General features: G+C 44.5%; 1 protein-coding gene across 1 annotated transcript in view; it reads left to right on the top strand.

The window, feature by feature from the left end:
• Positions 1–18878, top strand: part of LOC147662118 (intercellular adhesion molecule 1-like) — a 352803-nt gene extending 333925 nt beyond the window's left edge. Inside the window, exon 9 of the mRNA XM_086951098.1 lies at positions 15097–18878. Coding sequence (XP_086807224.1) covers positions 15097–15302 — 206 coding nt within the window. The 3' untranslated portion in view covers positions 15303–18878. The remainder of the gene's footprint in view (positions 1–15096) is intronic.
• The last annotated feature ends 1044 nt before the right edge of the window (positions 18879–19922 follow it).

Raw genomic sequence — 19922 nt, 5'->3', positions numbered from 1 at the left:
TCCAACCAATGTAAGCCTGCACCTCATCCTTAGGAATAGCATTATATGCACCAATATCTCTGATCATAGCTACTATTCCCCTTATCAAGGCACTATTGCTCGAGTTATCTTTAAGGGAACGTAAGGGGCGTACCTCATTTGCATAGATAAACATGGTCTGAAAAGCCCACACAGACCCATTAAAAGAAAAAGGCAAAACCAAATATGGCATACCTTTATCTGTTGTATGAGGCATAAGACCACAAACCCAACAATTAGTGGTATTTACTACTAACTGATGCAACAACTGTATGAATGAGTTGTTGACAAATTCTGATCTCCTTGTCTGTTCATGTTCAGACAACGTATAAAACTGGTGCAAAGAAACAGTAGTGAAAGAAAGCATAGGTTGGTGCAGATGTCTGTTGTGTAGCATAGACAGTCCAACTCACACAAGCTAACGTGATACTTAAAAACGTCAAAAAGCACAATATTATAAAACATTTGCTATGTATCAATGTACAAAAATCTTGTCTTAAGATCTATTCTCTCAACATCTCTTTCAGTTACAACAGACTCCATCCTCTAACGTGCTGCTCGCGGCAATTTTCCTTCACTCAAGTGGGCGTCCAGACGTCCTAGAAGTCCCTAGAACCGCAGACCTTTCGTCAATACGCGGGCCACCCTTTAAGTCTTATACCGCGACCCTGCAGCTGAACCCGGATAGTGGTTCAAAAAAGAAAAATAGTCTCTTGTCTGAAAGAGAGTAATTCACAAAAAAATTCTGATTTTATTTGTCCTTTTTAGACCTTAAGTTGTAGCGTTCTTTACCAGGCACAGCTTGATCCTGAAACAGTGTCTCTGGGTGCGTAGTATCAAGTCTCAAACCCGGCGGCACAGCTTCTTGCAAGACTTCATCATCCGCACATTCTGACTGAGTCCATTCCAGATGTGCATCGGTAAAAGGTACAAATCTCGGAACCCTTTCACTCTCGGAATCGGAAACACCTTCCAGGACCCACTTATCGTGCGGTAAGGGTAAAGGTATCTTCTTGCAATGGGTACCATGTACCCAGTTTTTCTTGCCGAACACCTTAATAGCAGTCAGAGTTGATAACAGGACTTGGTATGGACCGGTCCATCTTGGTTCCAAGTTCTTTGACCTCTGGAAATTCCTGGTTAGAATCCATTCGCCAGGTTGAATCATGTGGCCAGCGTCTACAGAAACTGAAGGCAAAGTGTCATGGACCTGTTGGTGAAGAACACGCAATTTAGCAGTCAAATCATGTAAGTAGTCAAACAACATAGGGTACTCGATATCACTGTACCTCTTAGGCCTCGGCACCACCCAGACATTCGCCGGACGTCCAAAAACAATCTCGTATGGGCTAAGTCCCACGCGAGAATGTACTGTCTTTCTCGTGGACAAAAGTGCCAATGGTAAGGCATCGGGCAATGTAAGACCAGAGCTCGCTTGCACCGTGGCCAACTTCAGCTTCAGAGTGCCATTATAGCACTCGACCAGCCCTGCTGACTGGGTTGATTCGCAGCGTGAAATTTCTGTTTAATTCCCAGACCCGCACATACTTTCTTCATAATCTGACCCACAAATTCACTTCCATTATCACTCCATACCATCCTTGGCAAGCCATATCTGGGAAAGAATTCTTTGAACAAAACCTTGGCTGTAGACAAGGCAGTATTATCCTTTAGGGGGAAGGCCTCTATCCATCTGGAAAAGGCGAAAACAACCACAAGGACATACTTCAAGTTATTGCATCTTTCCATATGAATGTAGTCTATCTGCAGCACCTCGAACGGATACGTTGGAGGAGCAAAATGACCCGCTGGAGTTGGGGTTCCCTTTCCAGGATTATGCATCAAGCAAATCATGCAGTGTTTAACCAAATTCTCCGCACACCTAGGAATTCCACCATTCTGCCATACCGGAGCCAACAACTTACATATCCCTTTTGAACTAATGTGAGCCAACCCATGAGCCATAGTAACCACCGGAAGCACATATGCATCCGGCAACAACCATCGTTGGGCTCTGACAACTCAACCCAACAGCCTGTTGAATCCAACATTCCCGTACTCTCTCTCCACATACTCAATTCTTTCTCAGTAGCTTCTGCCTGAATCATCTTCACACTTTCTGTTGTATCTTCACACATTCCTCCTTCCACAACCCATCTGGCAGGACCTGCAACATACATCTGACTCGTCACATCTTTTGCCGTTTCTCTCGCTACTTCATCTGCAAACGCATTCCCTTGACCCACATCATCCGTAACCTTCTTATGCGCACTACACTTCACTATAGCAATTTGGGTCGGCAAAGTAAGTGATTCAAGAAGTTCACTCACTAATTGTCCATGCTGAATTTTCGTACTATGGGAAGTAAGAAATCCTCTCTCTTTCCACAAGCGACCAAAACTGTGAGCCACGCCAAATGCGTATTGGCTATCAGTATAAACATTCACTCTCTTTCCTTTTGACAACACACACGCTCTAGTCAATGCTATCAACTCCACTGCTTGCGCTGAATTCTGTGCAATACTTGCTGTTTCAACAATTGTGTGCAAAGTTGTGACAGCATATGTTGCCGTCGTCTCTCCATTCAGAAGCTTAAAGCACAAACCATCTACCCATAGGGAACCATCAGGGTTCGAAAGAGGAGTATCTTTCAGATCAACTCTACCCTTCGTTTCCTCCTCTGTCCGGAGAAAACAGGCATGCTGTTCCTGAGCATCCATCTCTACAAAAATCGGCAACAATGTAGCTGGATTCAATGTGTTGCACCGCTTGATGTGCACATGGCTAGTCAAAAGCATCAACTCATAACCTGACAAACGCGCACTGGTAAGATGTTGAGTCTTCGTTCTATTCAATAGGGTATCCACTGCATGTGGGACCATCACAATCAATGTATTATCCAATACCAAACCAGCAGACTGTCGGATAGAAACAACCGCTGCCGCTGTAGCTCTTAGACAACTAGGCAACGCCCTAGCTACCGGATCTAAAGTAGCTGAAAAATATGCACATGGGCGCTGCTTGTCTGCAAATTGTTGCGTCAACGCTGACAATGCACAACCTTCTCTCTCGTGTACATAAAGTGTAAAAGGTTTACTTAGTCAGGGGTACCCAACACCGGAGCAGAACACAATGCATCACGCAATTCAGAAAAACTCCTCTGACATTCGTCAGACCAAGGAAGAGGGTGTGGTGTGTCCTTAAGAGTAAGTGCCAGCAAAGGTTTAGCTAGCAAAGAAAAATTCGGAATCCACTGTCTACAATACGAGGTGATACCTAAGAAGGCACGCACCCCTCTCTGTGTGCATGGCACAGTCATTTGGGCAATCGCTTGAATACGCTCTGGGGTCAATCATCTTCCCTCCTTCGACAAGAGATGACCTAAGTAGGTCACTTCTTGGCGGCAATACTGCAACTTCGAAGGTGACACTTTATGATGAAGGACAGACAATTGTCGCAACAAAGAAAGAGCAACTTCTTTACAAATCTCTTCATCATCAGAAGCAACCAACAGATCATCAACATACAGGATAAGAGTAGCACCAGAAGTCAATGCAAGAGTATCAAGCTGAGTTTTCAAAGCCTGACTATAAATGGAGGGACTCTCACAATAACCTTGAGGAGCGCGCTTAAACTGGAAACTGCGGCCTCCTAAAGAGAAGCCAAAAATATCCCTACTTTCTTCAGCAATCGGAATACTGAAGAAAGCGTTCTTCAGATCAATAACAGAAAACCAAGCAGCTGAGGCACGGATCATAGTCAATAAAGCAGTAATGTCCGGGACAACAGGAGACTGTGGCACAACGATCTTATTGACCTCTCGAAGGTCGATCACAAACCGATACACAGGTGGCTGAGAAGAGTCAGTACGCTTAAGGACAGGCAGAACAGGACTGTTACACACATTACCTATCGTTTCTTCAACCACACCTTTCTCAACCAAATCATAGATAATCGCTAAAAGAGCTCTTTCGCCATCACTGGAAATTTTGTACTGAGGAATGCCAGGTAATTTAGCATTCGACTTAAGGGTAACAACATAGGGTGGAATCTGCAAGAGACCAACATCATTGGGACCTGTAGCCCAAAGTGTATCAGGGAGAGAACGCAGTTCCAGTGGAAGGCGATCCTTAGACAGATACATCGGGGAAATCACTTTCTTACCCACCGTAGGATGTACTCCCGAAGGAGAACAATGTAATGTCGCATGAAATCTTTTCAACAAGTCCAAACCCAACAGATTCTCGCCACAGCCAGTCGTTAGAATAAGGGGAGCCTCCAATTCACAGGGACCAATAGAAAGGGGCAAAGGACAAGAAACCGGGTTGCGAACTGGGGCGCCAGAAAATCCTACTGAAATATTGGTCAAGACAGACAAAGGTGGGCCAGGAAGTTTAGAGTGCATGATAGAACTCTTTGCTGCACCAGTATCCAAAAGAAAAGGTTCTGCCACACCTGATGTAATCACTTCAACATAAGGTCCACTCTGGTCTACTGGAACTGACACTACTCCCTCCCTTTGTCCATGGCTGTCCTAACTATCATTAAAAACAGCACTCTCACTTCCAACATAATAATCATCAGTGTAGTACTGAGCGGACTGGACGGTCGGAACATTCTGTTGGTCAAAATAATTCATAGAATTCTGAGGGGAAAAGGAACGTTCATTCTGGGGAAACGTACCACATCCCCTACACCTAGGTACTTGTTGGAAACCACCACGACCTCTCAGACCAGACATACCATTCGCACGCTGTAGCAAGATCGGGCAACTATTCTTGAAGTGACCTTCTTCTTTACAATAAGCACATTGATTAGGGCCTAGCGGGAGTCGCGAAGCAAAAGACTCAGACTTCTGCAACAGTTTCTGAAACTGTGGGGGTTGCTGAAACTGGGAAGGTTGCTGAAACTGACGCTGATTAGGGCGAGGCGGATAAGCCTGCTGCAGAAGAATTTTTGTTTTTAATTCTCTAGTCTTCTTCTCTACTTTATCCTTCTCATCTTTATCTCTATTCTCATAGTATTGTGCAGTAGCCAATATCTGGGCCGAAGAAGAAATAGCCCATGAACTCTCAGAGTCCTTTAACTTATTAGAAAGTTCAGGAAGTAAATTAAAAACAAACTTATCTACAAACAACCTCTGACCACCTTCTCTACTCATGTCCTGGCCACTAGGATCAATGAATGTTTCTTCAAACCTAGTGAAGAAATCAGACACACTCTCGTCTTTCTTTTGTTTGCATGCTGCTAACTTGTCCCAATTCACCCGCAGAGGAGGCATCATAGTTTTCATTAAATTAATAATCCTACCAGGTAGTTCTGCAACTAAGGGTTCAGGTTTGGCACCTCCTACCTGCCGACCATCTGCAGCAGTAATATTAACCCACGTACCTCCTAACTCTAGCGCGTGATCCTCGTGACGGATCTTCGCCCACAAGGGTTGAGGAACTACATTACCCATCAACATATCTATGTCAGCTAAATTCATAACACACGCATCAACTGTCTGAGACAACTCCTTGTAATAACCAGCTGGATTTTTACGGGGGTCAGGCAAGGTCTGCTTAAGAGCCAGGACCTCAGCTCTCTTCCAAGGGACATGCACCCACACTCGCTGAAAATGAGCCGGTGCAGCCGCAATACCATGAGCGGCATCAGCCACAACTGCCTCTCTCCATACAGGGGGAACCTCTCTCATAGGATACTGCTTCACTTTTCTCCTAACAGAAGGGTCAGGTTCGAACAATGACTGAGGTGGAAGTCTAGACCTAAAAGTGAGTAGTGTCTCTACCGCTTCCTCAACATCGGAACCCACTATCGTCCCTTTAGCAAATTCAGACTGAACATTAAGCAATTCCAGTGGAATTGAACCCAACTCATTATCTTCCCACTCCTGACAAAGGAAGGTACACATGACATCAAAAACATACCTTTGTTTTGGTGCCTCCCACTGTAGGAAGATATCCATAACCACTTGTGGACTGTACTTGGAGGTATTCGAAACCCATCTACGAGCAAGGAGATCTAACACTGCCCGCTCTTCGGGACCAGGGAGCTGACTACGTCTCTGCTTACGTTCTGAAACAGGGGTCATATTCAGTGACCCAAAGAAAGGAGACAAAAGATTAGTGACAGTCTCAGTCATTCGTTGCCGAGCAGAAGAAGTTGACATGAGGACAGGAGACAAAGTGTTTTGAGGAGACAGAGACGTAGGGACAGAAATAAGAGAAGTCGAAGATAAAGGAGTGTAAGGCAAAGGAGTTTGAGGCGAGGCTGGTGGCAAGGCTGGCGGCCCTGGAGGGGGCTGCGCCGGGGGAGGAAGAACCACCTGTGAAGCAACGGGTGGCTGAACAACAACAGGGGGGTGAACGACAACAAGGGGTGCAACAACTGGAGGTAACGGAGGTGCAGTAGCTCCCTGCACATAAGGGGGTGGTAATCTCAGTAAATGTGACATCAAAGGATCCTTTTCAGGGACTTCAGTCACATTTGAAAGGGGGTTGGCAAAGCCGGATAACATTTGTCAATGGCCATGCAATGTTGTCTATCTGACACTTCAATCGCACGATCTTCTTCATCTTCCTTAAACTGCCTAGCAGCTTGCATTACCGATATATTCCCTTCCTTCCTATCTCTCTTAGCTTGCTTAATTTCTCGCTGTTTGGCTTCCTTACGCCAAAGGCGGAAAGAGTCAAACATCGCCGGCCGGTCTTTCTTCTTAAATAGGGCAACTTCTAGGTTATCTAAAACATCTGATTCAAAACTACCATGTTGGGGCCATCGTAAAACACCACCTTTCCTTGTAGAACGGACCCATACTTCATTAAAGGTAATGGGACCTACACCATGCTTTGAATAGAGCTCATAAGTTGGAGTTCCAACCGGAGGTATCGGACACAAGTCCTCCAATCGGGAATCCCTATTACAACTACAACAAAACCATTTCCTGAATTTGCTAAAACCAGGCATCTTTTAGCTCACTAGTCTTGCTTCAAACTTCAAGGGGTTATCAAAAATGATACACTCCCAAATATACGAACCCCTCGGCTTCGACTATTGCAGTGGCCAAATCAAAACCAAGAAACAAAACAAAGTCGTGGGAGCGACCCACATATACTTAACCAAAATGTCTGTCACGCCACCAGAAGACCGTCTAACGTCTCGCCTTACAAATCATCACAAGAGGGTCCAAGACAGGGCGACAGTCAGGGCAGCAGACCTTTGCAGCCGCCGGAAAGGGGAAGCCTCGCAGAAAAAAACCTTCGCCCATGTCGACATGCAGGGGTCGATGAAGTGGCGGCCGTCCTCCAGAATTTCCTCACGGGGCTCCTCACAATCTCCGGGCTTGGACCAGTACCGCTGAAGTCGCCCCACGTTGGGCGCCAGTTGAAGAACCGGGGTTTAACCCAGCGGCGTCAGGAGCACGCCTAAGATCTTCAAGTTCACCTGTCTTGGTATACAGAGACACGGAATACTTCTGGATGGCATTAGAGACCAAGTTTATTAGCTGCAGCTAGTAACAGTGATCCTAGAAATACATCACGATGTAAATTCTCAGGAGACTGCTCATTTTACTAAGGCGAGACGTCTCCTTTTATACCCAATATTCACATTATAAATGTACACCCACTGCACAAAATTCCTGCCAATAAGGTACATTTTCAAACAAAGTATCACATAACAAAAACTCAATTTACAGTATCCCAACCCAAAAGTTAATTATTAGGAATGTCCCAAATTCAATCTCCACAAGCCGGACAAACCAATAATTGAAAGCATAACCCATGTAATGAAGAAACATAAAAAAGAAACAGTAACAGATGCTGAACAAGATAAGGCATGTGCAAGGAAACTAAAAGTTAACGATGTCCTGAACATTGATTGGCAATCTCAGACAAAGATCGATCAGGGAAATTGGCTTTGCGAGGTCAGTTTCAGGTGAAGAGGTCAGTTTCTTACAGTTCATTTCATAGCCAAAAAGAAACCTAGTTAATGTATACATGAACTAAGAAGGCCAGGCCACTTTGTTCGCCAGGCTACCTTCACAGGCCTACGTGAGGGCAACACAAAATGGTGGCACAGAACAAAATGGAGTCAGACTCGAGAATTACAAAACCTCAAACATAAAGTGCCCCATCTCCCACAAACACATAAACAAAGTGCTTAGACTTAAGAAACAGACTATGCGACCCCAGGGTGGGATCAGAATGGCAATTGGCACATACAGTCACAAGAAGAATTCTTGTTGGAACTAATTATTCAAAAATTCACGTAGAAAATAAAATATTTTTTAATTGTTTGTACGTAATTCTAATATACAAAGGACTTCCAAAACAGAACAATAAAGCAATGTGCACAGGATGTCCCACACTTAATACCAACTGGCTACAAAATATATGGACATGGCAAAAGCAGTTTATATATCAGTTTCATCCCTTTTTCCAACTGTAAAACGCATGTGCAAGTCAAATAATAATAAATGACCATTGTGCATGTCGATAATGTAGCTCCAAGGCGCAACTAATGGGTCAATTTCTCTTTTTTGTAGCCTCGACAGGTAAGTAATTTGGCTTAACTGATAAGCATACAGAATTTTAAACAAGGTGAAAACTGGTTTCTCATATGTCTATATGCGGAAGGATTTAGTAGAGAGCAGAGCCAGAGCCAAGTTTGAATCCTAGCTTGGCTCTAAGAGCCAAAGCACGAGCCAAGCCGTCAAAAGATTCAACATGTACATCCTGCAACAAATGCCATGAAGAAAGATGATAAAGACTCATTAAATTATGAAATAATCATTAAATACCCCAATGCTCTGATGACATTGCCACAAGTTACCCAAGAAGAGTCAGCTTGCCATATTCTTTGTATGTATGGCTGATAATGTTATTTAATGTGAAGCACAATTATTTTAAATTAACCATAATCAAGATCCTGGCCTGAGTTATTTTAATGTGCTCTCAAATTGATTGGTTAAGGAAAGTGTTACATAATGGGGCGAAGTATGCCTATTTGGTAGGATGGCCACCTGATAGCTTCTGAATGCTGTGAGAACCTAAGTAAGGTGCCACAGCAAGCTGAAGGCGGTGTCTTCTTAGGCCCAAGGTCACGGAAGTAGCCTTACAGCTGTAAGTGCTTTTATGTGTATGGGTTAGCAAGGGCAAAACTGTTAAGGGGAAAGGGAAGGTATATATGAAATGAATGCTTGGTTTAATATAACACAACAGTGAGAAGTTTAAATCTACTGTTCTTGCATTTATCATTTGTAGTATTTATGAGAACTGAGTATATCCATGTACTACAGGATGAGCCTTTATGTTACTTTATTTATATATTGCATAATAATAATAATAACCTTGAATTTGTAAAGCGCACAGCTACCTCCGAAGCGGTTTCCCGGCGCTGGGGGCCCATTAAGTGAGCTATTTATTGCCCAGAGTCACATGGTGCTGGGCTGACCTGCCGCCGGTGCCAGGGATCGAACCATGGACCCTCTGGACCAGACTTAGGTACCCTGGCCGCTGCGTCACACCTCTTCCACATGCCAGCTAAAGTCTCACACTAAACAATAACTATTAAGATCCAGATTTTTAAAAAAGAATATCGAAATATTTTTTGTTAAATAATATTCACACCAATTTCAACATCATGAACACACATTTTGTAATAGCATGGAAATCCAAAAGCAAAAACAATTGATGGCCAGAATGCAGAAAGATTTCATACATTCACCCCAGTACAGAGATCTGGGCCTAAATCCATTGTTTCTTTGCTCACCGTGCCATTCCAGTTTGGATTCAACACAGATCTGTGACTGGCGGTGAGTGTTCGAAAAGTTTCAGCACTCTGTCCATCATCTCCTTGTGTTTGCTTTGTTCGCCCAAAGTTGGCAGGGTATACCCAGACGTGGGTGCCTTGCTCACTTTGCCACTGGATTCAAGCTAGCCTGGCTGAAGAGGGCTGTTAGCCCGAAACCGGTCCGAGCATGCTTGTTTCCGGTCCAGGAAAGACATGGCTTGGCAGTTCGGGCTGGACTGTTCCCATGAGGCACAGGGTCAGACTGATTGCATAAAGCTGTGTCTGACCTGGGGTGGCAAAGTGAGCTAACGAATGATAATGGAGTCAACCCAGATCTGTCACTTGGAGTGAGTGTTTGAAAAATTTCAACACTCCGTCCATCATCTCCTTGTGTTTTTTTAATAGCATGGAAATCATCATGCTTCTCAAATGCAATTGATTTCAATCTCAAAATAGACCTGGGGGGAAATGTCTGCTTGAGTTATATTATCGATTCAGAAAAGGGGGTGGTGATGAACAGAGTGTCGGAATTAAGCAGACCTCTCTTACCCAGTCCAAAGATCAGGGCTTGCTCCATCACCGTTATTTATCTCACTGCACCATCCCAGCTCAGAACCTGGCTATATGCAAATCAGTCTGTCCCTGGCCCAGTGCATCATGGGAACAGGGCAGACTAAACGACCAAGCCAATTCTTCACCCGAAAGGAGACAAGCTACCGGGGACCGGTTTCTGGCATTTCAGCCTTCTTCGGCCCGGCTTGCTTGAATCCTGATGGTGCAGTGAGAAAGGGACTCATGTCTGAGTATACCCTGCCACACCTATAGTGGCCAAAAACGATTCAGAAAAGGGCGTGGTGATGAACAGAGTGTCTGAATTAAGCAGACCACTCTTACCCAGTCCAAAGATCAGGGCTTGATCCATCACCGTTATTTATCTCACTGCACCATCCCAGCTCAGAACCTGGCTATATGCAAATCAGTCTGTCCCTGGCCCAGTGCATCATGGGAACAGGGCAGACTAAACTACCAAGCCAATTCTTCACCAGAAAGGAGACAAGCTACCGGGGACCGGTTTCTGGCATTTCAGCCTTCTTCGGCCCGGCTTGCTTGAATCCTGATGGTGCAGTGAGAAAGGGACTCATGTCTGAGTATACCCTGCCACACCTATAGTGGCCAAAAACGATTCAGAAAAGGGGGTGGTGATGAACAGAGTGTCTGAATTAAGCAGACCACTCTTACCCAGTCCAAAGATCAGGGCTTGATCCATCACCGTTATTTATCTCACTGCACCATCCCAGCTCAGAACCTGGCTATATGCAAATCAGTCTGTCCCTGGCCCAGTGCATCATGGGAACAGGGCAGACTAAACTACCAAGCCAATTCTTCACCAGAAAGGAGACAAGCTACCGGGGACCGGTTTCTGGCATTTCAGCCTTCTTCGACCCGGCTTGCTTGAATCCTGATGGTGCAGTGAGAAAGGGACTCATGTCTGAGTATACCCTGCCACATCTATAGTGGCCAAAAACGATTCAGAAAAGGGGGTGGTGATGAACAGAGTGTCTGAATTAAGCAGACCACTCTTACCCAGTCCAAAGATCAGGGCTTGATCCATCACCGTTATTTATCTCAATGCACCATCCCAGCTCAGAACCTGGCTATATGCAAATCAGTCTGTCCCTGGCCCAGTGCATCATGGGAACAGGGCAGACTAAACTACCAAGCCAATTCTTCACCAGAAAGGAGACAAGCTACCGGGGACCGGTTTCTGGCATTTCAGCCTTCTTCGGCCCGGCTTGCTTGAATCCTGATGGTGCAGTGAGAAAGGGACTCATGTCTGAGTATACCCTGCCACACCTATAGTGGCCAAAAATGATTCAGAAAAGGGGGTGGTGATGAACAGAGTGTCTGAATTAAGCAGACCACTCTTACCCAGTCCAAAGATCAGGGCTTGATCCATCACCGTTATTTATCTCACTGCACCATCCCAGCTCAGAACCTGGCTATATGCAAATCAGTCTGTCCCTGGCCCAGTGCATCATGGGAACAGGGCAGACTAAACTACCAAGCCAATTCTTCACCAGAAAGGAGACAAGCTACCGGGGACCGGTTTCCGGCATTTCAGCCTTCTTCGGCCCGGCTTGCTTGAATCCTGATGGTGCAGTGAGAAAGGGACTCATGTCTGAGTATACCCTGCCACACTTATAGTGGCCAAAAACGATTCAGAAAAGGGGGTGGTGATGAACAGAGTGTCTGAATTAAGCAGACCACTCTTACCCAGTCCAAAGATCAGGGCTTGATCCATCACCGTTATTTATCTCACTGCACCATCCCAGCTCAGAACCTGGCTACATGCAAATCAGTCTGTCCCTGGCCCAGTACATCATGGGAACAGGGCAGACTAAACTACCAAGCCAATTCTTCACCAGAAAGGAGACAAGCTACCGGGGACCGGTTTCTGGCATTTCAGCCTTCTTCGGCCCGGCTTGCTTGAATCCTGATGGTGCAGTGAGAAAGGGACTCATGTCTGAGTATACCCTGCCACACCTATAGTGGCCAAAAACGATTCAGAAAAGGGGGTGGTGATGAACAGAGTGTCTGAATTAAGCAGACCACTCTTACCCAGTCCAAAGATCAGGGCTTGATCCATCACCGTTATTTATCTCACTGCACCATCCCAGCTCAGAACCTGGCTATATGCAAATCAGTCTGTCCCTGGCCCAGTGAATCATGGGAACAGGGCAGACTAAACTACCAAGCCAATTCTTCACCAGAAAGGAGACAAGCTACCGGGGACCCGTTTCTGGCATTTCAGCCTTCTTCGGCCCGGCTTGCTTGAATCCTGATGGTGCAGTGAGAAAGGGACTCATGTCTGAGTGTACCCTGCCACACCTATAGTGGCCAAAAACAATTCAGAAAAGGGGGTGGTGATGAACAGAGTATCTGAATTAAGCAGACCACTCTTACCCAATCCAAAGATCAGGGCTTGATCCATCACCGTTATTTATCTCACTGCACCATCCCAGCTCAGAACCAGGCTATATGCAAATCAGCCTGTCCCTGGCCCAGTGCATCATGGGAACAGGGCAGACTAAACTACCAAGCCAATTCTTCACCAGAAAGGAGACAAGCTACCGGGGACCGGTTTCTGGCATTTCAGCCTTCTTCGGCCCGGCTTGCTTGAATCCTGATGGTGCAGTGAGAAAGGGACTCATGTCTGAGTATACCCTGCCACACCTATAGTGGCCAAAAACGATTCAGAAAAGGGGGTGGTGATGAACAGAGTGTCTGAATTAAGCAGACCACTCTTACCCAGTCCAAAGATCAGGGCTTGATCCATCACCGTTATTTATCTCACTGCACCATCCCAGCTCAAAACCTGGCTATATGCAAATCAGTCTGTCCCTGGCCCAGGTCCCCGGTAGCTTGTTTCCTTCCCAGTATAAGAATTGGCTTGGTAGTTTGGTCTGCCCTGTTCCCATGATGCACTGGGCCAGGGTCAGACTAATTTGCATATAGCCAAGTTCTGAGCTGGGATGGTCCAGTGAGCTAAAAAACGGTGATGGATCAAGCCCTGATCTTTGGACTGGGTAGGAGTGGTCTGCTTAATTCAGACACTCTGTTCATCACCACCCCCTTTTCTGAATCATTTTTGTCCACCATAAGCGTGGAAGGGTATACTCAGGTGTGAGTCCCTAGCTCATTGCACCATCAGGATTCAAGCAAGCCGGGCCGAAGACGGCTGAAATGCCAGAAACCGGTCCCCAGTAGCTTGTTTCCTTCCCAGTATAAGAATTGGCTTGGTAGTTTGGTCTGCCCTGTTCCCATGATGCACTGGGCCAGGGTCAGACTAATTTGCATATAGCCAAGTTCTGAGCTGGGATGGTGCAGTGAGCTAAAAAATGGTGATGGATCAAGCCCTGATCTTTGGACTGGGTAAGAGTGGTCTGCTTAATGCAGACACTCTGTTCATCACCACCCCCTTTTCTGAATCATTTTTGTCCACCATAAGCGTGGAAGGGTATACTCAGATGTGAGTCCCTAGCTCATTGCACCATCAGGATTCGAGCAAGCCGGGCCGAAGACGGCTGAAATGCCAGAAACCGGTCCCCGGTAGCTTGTTTCCTTCCCAGTATAAGAATTGGCTTGGTAGTTTGGTCTGCCCTGTTCCCATGATGCACTGGGCCAGGGTCAGACTAATTTGCATATAGCCAAGTTCTGAGCTGGGATGGTGCAGTGAGCTAAAAAACGGGGATGGATCAAGCCCTGATCTTTGGACTGGGTAAGAGTGGTCTGCTTAATTGAGACACTCTGTTCATCACCACCCCCTTTTCTGAATCATTTTTGTCCACCATAAGCGTAGAAGGGTATACTCAGATGTGAGTCCCTAGCTCATTGCACCATCAGGATTCAAGCAAGCCAGGCCGAAGACGGCTGAAATGCCAGAAACCGGTCCCCGGTAGCTTGTTTCCTTCCCAGTATAAGAATTGGCTTGGTAGTTTGGTCTGCCCTGTTCCCATGATGCACTGGGCCAGGGTCAGACTAATTTGCATATAGCCAAGTTCTGAGCTGGGATGGTTCAGTGAGCTAAAAAACGGTGATGGATCAAGCCCTGATCTTTGGACTGGGTAAGAGTGGTCTGCTTAATTCAGACACTCTGTTCATCACCACCCCCCTTTTCTGAATCATGAGTTATATTATCCTCACAGTCTAAAAATACCAAGACATTTATTGAAACAGCGCAGAAAATGAATTTTGTATGTATTGCATTCCTGCTTCCCTTAGTGATTATTTTAATGTTTCAGGACTCTCTTTGAGTTATGAGTCTTCTTCATCAGGTCTATACATGGATTACAGACCTCATATTCAATATGTTGATGCCCCATCAAATATAGAAATCTCAATATAAGAGATTACTCCTTCTGATATTTCTCCTAGGACCACTGCCAGTATGAGAGGCGTAACTTGGTGCCATCTGAATAATCACTGAAATACTGAAACACAAGCAGTTAATACGTTTTGTGAATATTATGTTTCTCATTAGTTAATTAGAAACATATTTTTGTGAGATTCTGACTGGCATGAAATGTATAACCAAAGGTGTAAGGGGAAATCATGAAGTGGAAAGTCTTGAACTAATAAATGTTAAAGAGATTATCAAAATGTTAAGGGATGTTTTTAGGCTTTTTGAGAGAATCATAAGTTTGACACATTTCCCCTTGAGTTTGGGCAGGGGCAATTTTTCCAACTGTAACTGTTTCTTTTACCATGTCCTTTCTTTTGCAGACACATTGCCTTTAATCCTTGGCCTGGTCTTGGCATCTGTGGGATTGGTGGTTGCTGTAACCGGCGGAGTGGCCTACTATCTGTGGAACAGGGCTAGGAAAATCCGAAAGTATGAATTGCAGAAATCAAAACAGAAGGCAAAGAAGCCTGCAACTAGAGACAGCCTCCTCCCCCAGGAGAATAAAGTTCTTCCGTTTGAGATGTGAGTTTACTGCCCCGGACGTGATTCCTTTTCAATAGCTTGTGCGTAGGAAGAAGGGACCTGGAGAAGGACTGTGCAGAAGAGATTAAGTGAATGTCACTGAAGAGATCTTGAAAATTACAACTGAAACATCAAACTGTGGAGCAATGGGATGCCTGAATTGCTGAACAGATTTAGTATTTGAAACTCCAAGTAGCAGACTGCAAAGAGCCTGTTAAAGTTCTCTGTGCTGAACTAAAGTATTAGAGGTTTATCACCTCAAACATTGTGAGGTTCAAAAAGGAATCACTAGCCCCCTCATCTATGCCCTTAAAAATGCAAGCAGACACTTTCAAATACTGTATGTCACGTCTCCACTGGATAATGAGTTTTTTTTAATGTCATGCACTGCAAATTGAAATCACCTCAAGATGCTGGATATAATATAGGAGCGGTTATAATACAGGGGTCATACTGGAGGCTAATTCATGCGCAGCAGTGTAAGCTTCTCACACTACCCATCATGAAGGGACTTCAGACTCCTTGGATTACACAACCCTGCAGAATTCACATCAGCGATATAGTTCACTTACACAGGGATACGTTTGGGGAGGTTGCGAGGTGGCTTTTGCATTCTGAAGCAATTCTACTGCTGCAGGTCAATAGAGAGGAGTCCAGGCACCCGTGTTAATAGCCAGCCCTACCCTCTACATTTGCTGCATTGAAGACCAATGTCTGCACTGACACAGTGTGTGATCTTGAAGCCACTGTATTTTATTCCATTTTACATTGTTCTCTTGATGCCATTGTTTGTGCCTAAATGTGGGACTGTCGAAATGAATCACTGTAGTAACAAATTGCTTTTTTGCTCCAAAAGCACAGCTGATAACTAAAAATTCACTCCCACGATTGCCAACATGAGCTCAGCTAGTAGACGGTTGGGTGGGTTGGTGGTGTTTTAAAAATGGAAACGTTCTGTTGAGTTTCAGATGTTGCACATGGATTCCTAAAACAGTTATGTGCTTGTGTTTTGATCCAGTGATCTGCTTTACACAAGGCGCTACTGTATTTGTCAGATATAAGTTCGACGTGTAAGGCATTTGTATGCCTTTACTGTAATACAAAACCAAAATTATCATGGGGCAACCCGGTATCCCCGGGTACCTTGTCCTCTTGAGAAAAACATTTTATTGCCTATTCTTCTCTGGCAAAATACACTTAAGTATATTATAACAGGCTTTTAATTACTGCATGTTTTTCTCTAATATGAGAAAGATGATGTAGTAGGTGCTCCAAAAATTGTGCCGCGAAAGTGACAAGTTTGAGATGCCGAGCTACCTTTCCACGGATTCCCGGTGGCTAAAAGCTTTGGCTTCAGTACGTATGAGAAACCACCAAGTGGTTTGAACAGCTACTGTACCAGTGTGGCAGATTTATGCAAACCAACTTCTCTTTACCAGCAGACGGCTTTCATTGTACCCTTATTTGAGTTTCTGGAGTGGACGAAACTTTGACAAATTACCTTCTTGACAAAATTTTAAAAACTGAACTGGAATCACGAGTCCTTCGTGTTGAATCATTGTACTACTCTGTCAACATCCTTTTCATTTTCCTGATCATCAGGAAACATGTTGAGATCACAGACCCTATCTGGGGTTTCAAAGCTAGGTCCCTGTCTATGATAACGCCCAAGCTCTTGGCATATATTTTGGGGGTTCCCTCATCTCAGAAGATCAAGCCCCCTTTCAGCCTGATCAGACCTCTGAAGGTTGACGCTAACATGAGCTGATAAAAGCTGATTATTCGCATTTAGGAAGGAGCAGGAGGGGAGGAGAAGGCTGCTGTTGCCATGCACTGCACCTGAGCTACGAGCCTTATTTAGCCCCGTTGAGTCTTTTCAGGTCGGTAGGAGCAACAAGACCCGCAAGGATCCACAAGAAGATTATTATTTGCAGATGGGGCAGAGGAAGAAGAGAAGCGGGCTTGGCCCCTGTGAAACGCCAGCCTGTGTGCACAAGGGTCTTGCCTTATAGTGCACGAGGCAGGTCCAGGGACAGGAGCAATGAAGAGATCAGTCGGAGATGAGCAAGCCAGCGAGACTTGCAGACCAGTGAGAGGCATGGTTTGCCCAGGAGTTTGGGCAGTCTGGGTAATCCAACTCTCTGGCTCAAGGTGGCACAAGGAGGCATAGAGGGATGTCATAAAAGGGTATAGGTGGAACAGGAGGTTAGGGATAGGAGCACGTGCCGTGCGATAGGCACCTACTGCGTTTGGTTGAGAGCCGCGTGGCGTGAAAGCAGTCAGTTTAGAGACCGGTGATGCTTTCTCCTGCTTCTCTCCCCCGCTTCACCCCTCCGTTTGACTCCTTTTGCCCCATTTCTCTACTCCTACATCTACCCTGTTCCTAACTGCCCTGACCCCTCTTTTGACTCTTCCATGACCTACTACCCGCAGAAGATTGGCAGAGCGGTCAAACCGATCCCATAACGCCTATGGATTACAATCCGGTTTTACTCTGTCAACAGTGTTGTTGGAATGTTGTTGTTTTTATGAAACTCTAGTGCACTTTTGCATTTTTCTCACATGACACTTTCACTGAGCCTTTTTTTGGAGCAACTTTTACATTGTCTTTTGCATATCAGGCAGTAATTAAAAACATGATTTAACATACTAGTTTATCAGTTGTTATTCAGACAGTTGTGCGGAAAACGTTTCACCCAAGGGAACCATTGCTGCTCCATGTTTACAGCAATGCAGACATAAGATTGGAACACAATCGTACAGTGTAGGCCTTAGCAAAAAGACTGACGGAAGATAAAAGTCAAACATATAAGGCGTACCCCTTCATGATTCTACTGACGTAAGATGTACACCCAGCATGCCACGTGCCTGTCTTCGGGAAACTACTAATAGTACATGCAAATCCAACTTGTCCAAAACTCATAAGGTATACAGCTACCAGACCTAAGATTTAAAGCCAGCTCTTAAGACATGAACATTTAAAACACTTCTGATGTAAGATGTAAGCCAAACATCTGGAGCCGTAAGTTATAAAGCATGTACTTTGACAACACTCGAGGCGCACATTTGTGGAAAAAGTTTCCAAAACTTGCGGGTAAGACTGGGAAGTTTTCATAATCTTTGAAAAAAAATATACCAATGCAAATTTATTTAGCAGCGGTGCAAAATACTAAGCAACCTACATGTAAACGCCCTCTATGTACATAGACAGATTTATTATACTTCCATTCCTTCAATCTGGAAGTGTATGCGTAAGGAGGCATGCAAAATTAAAAAAAACACACTGGAAGCTATCTAAGTTTGGGGAATGCCAGTATGAAAGAAGAGTCTGGACTTTTACATTTTTCTGGGTGTAAAATGCTTAAGAGAGGGCTGCAGGAATGAGCTTTGCCGTTCTAGGCAAAGAGAACACTTGCCATCAACGACTGGTGCTGTGGTATCATTTTCTAAAGAGCTAGTAAACTTAATTTTTATTTAAGAAATATGCAGCAAAATGACAATCATTGATTATTGAGAAAAAGCTTTTAAAAACTCATGAAAAGCAGAGATGAAATCTTGTTCAATAAAACAATCAAATACACACGTTTGATCCCTTTTTGAGTCGAAATCGTACTACCCCAGATGTGGAAAATAAATTGTCTGCTATTTGTAGAGTTCTGTTTATGGCTCTGATGGGTTCAACATTTTAAACAGTTTACAGACTGCTAAGTCAGTTCAGCGTATCTTTATGCTATATAAAGCTGTTGACCTACTGTGGTGTTAATCTGCTTGCAGAGACCTTCATCCTTGGCGGAGGATGCAGAGATGCTGAATTGTAAACGAGTAAGCACCGCCATTTTCATGGGCCTTTTTCTGCTCTCTGACCTTTCGTGGAAAGCAGGCCAGGATAAACAAGTGAAAGGCCTTGGCACTGTGCTCGCCTGCCTCTCCAAGTTGCTGGGAATAAGCAGAGTAACTAGAAATCTGCAACCTCGGTGGGTAATTCTTCAGCAAGGGTTTTAGACTTCCTCTGTGAAATCATATTCTTTCCCACTGTTATATACTTACTATATATCATGCATTATATTGCATCACAATAGTTTTGCTTCTATTGCTTTGACCTAATCGCATGGTAAGTATAGTAGACGAATGCAATAGTTACTAGAGTCAGGTAGACAATGCAGAGGGACACCGTGTCACAATATACTTAACAAGATAAAGTGGTGGTAGGCAATGTGCTGGATGCAATAGTATTGATATAGCATCATAGAACCCTTCACTAGGGATGCAACATGTAAATTTGACATTTAAGGCCATCATGATTCTGCATAGATGAGATTTAAACCAAATATATTGTTATTTAGCACATTTTGCTATTAATATGGAATTTAATGCTTAAGTCTGGGTTATGACGTTCCATTAACTTTAATCGCAGACTGAAGTCTGATTCGGTTTTGTGGTGGTGGGTGGTCAGAAGTACAGTATCGAAGTACTGCAAAAATAAGATGTAAACACATCATGAGAGATGTACGAGTTCCTCATACCAGTGGTGTTAGAAAAATTTTTTACATGAACGTGTTCCTTAGCATTTCTGATCTTAACCCTACATAAAACCATATTACTTCTGATACTATAGGTACTGGAT

Source organism: Lissotriton vulgaris, unplaced genomic scaffold (assembly GCF_964263255.1).
Source record: "Lissotriton vulgaris unplaced genomic scaffold, aLisVul1.2 SCAFFOLD_261, whole genome shotgun sequence".
NCBI classification, from domain to species: Eukaryota; Metazoa; Chordata; class Amphibia; order Caudata; family Salamandridae; genus Lissotriton; species Lissotriton vulgaris.
The sequence above is the reverse complement of the archived record's forward strand: the minus strand, read 5'-3'. Positions and strand labels throughout refer to the sequence as shown.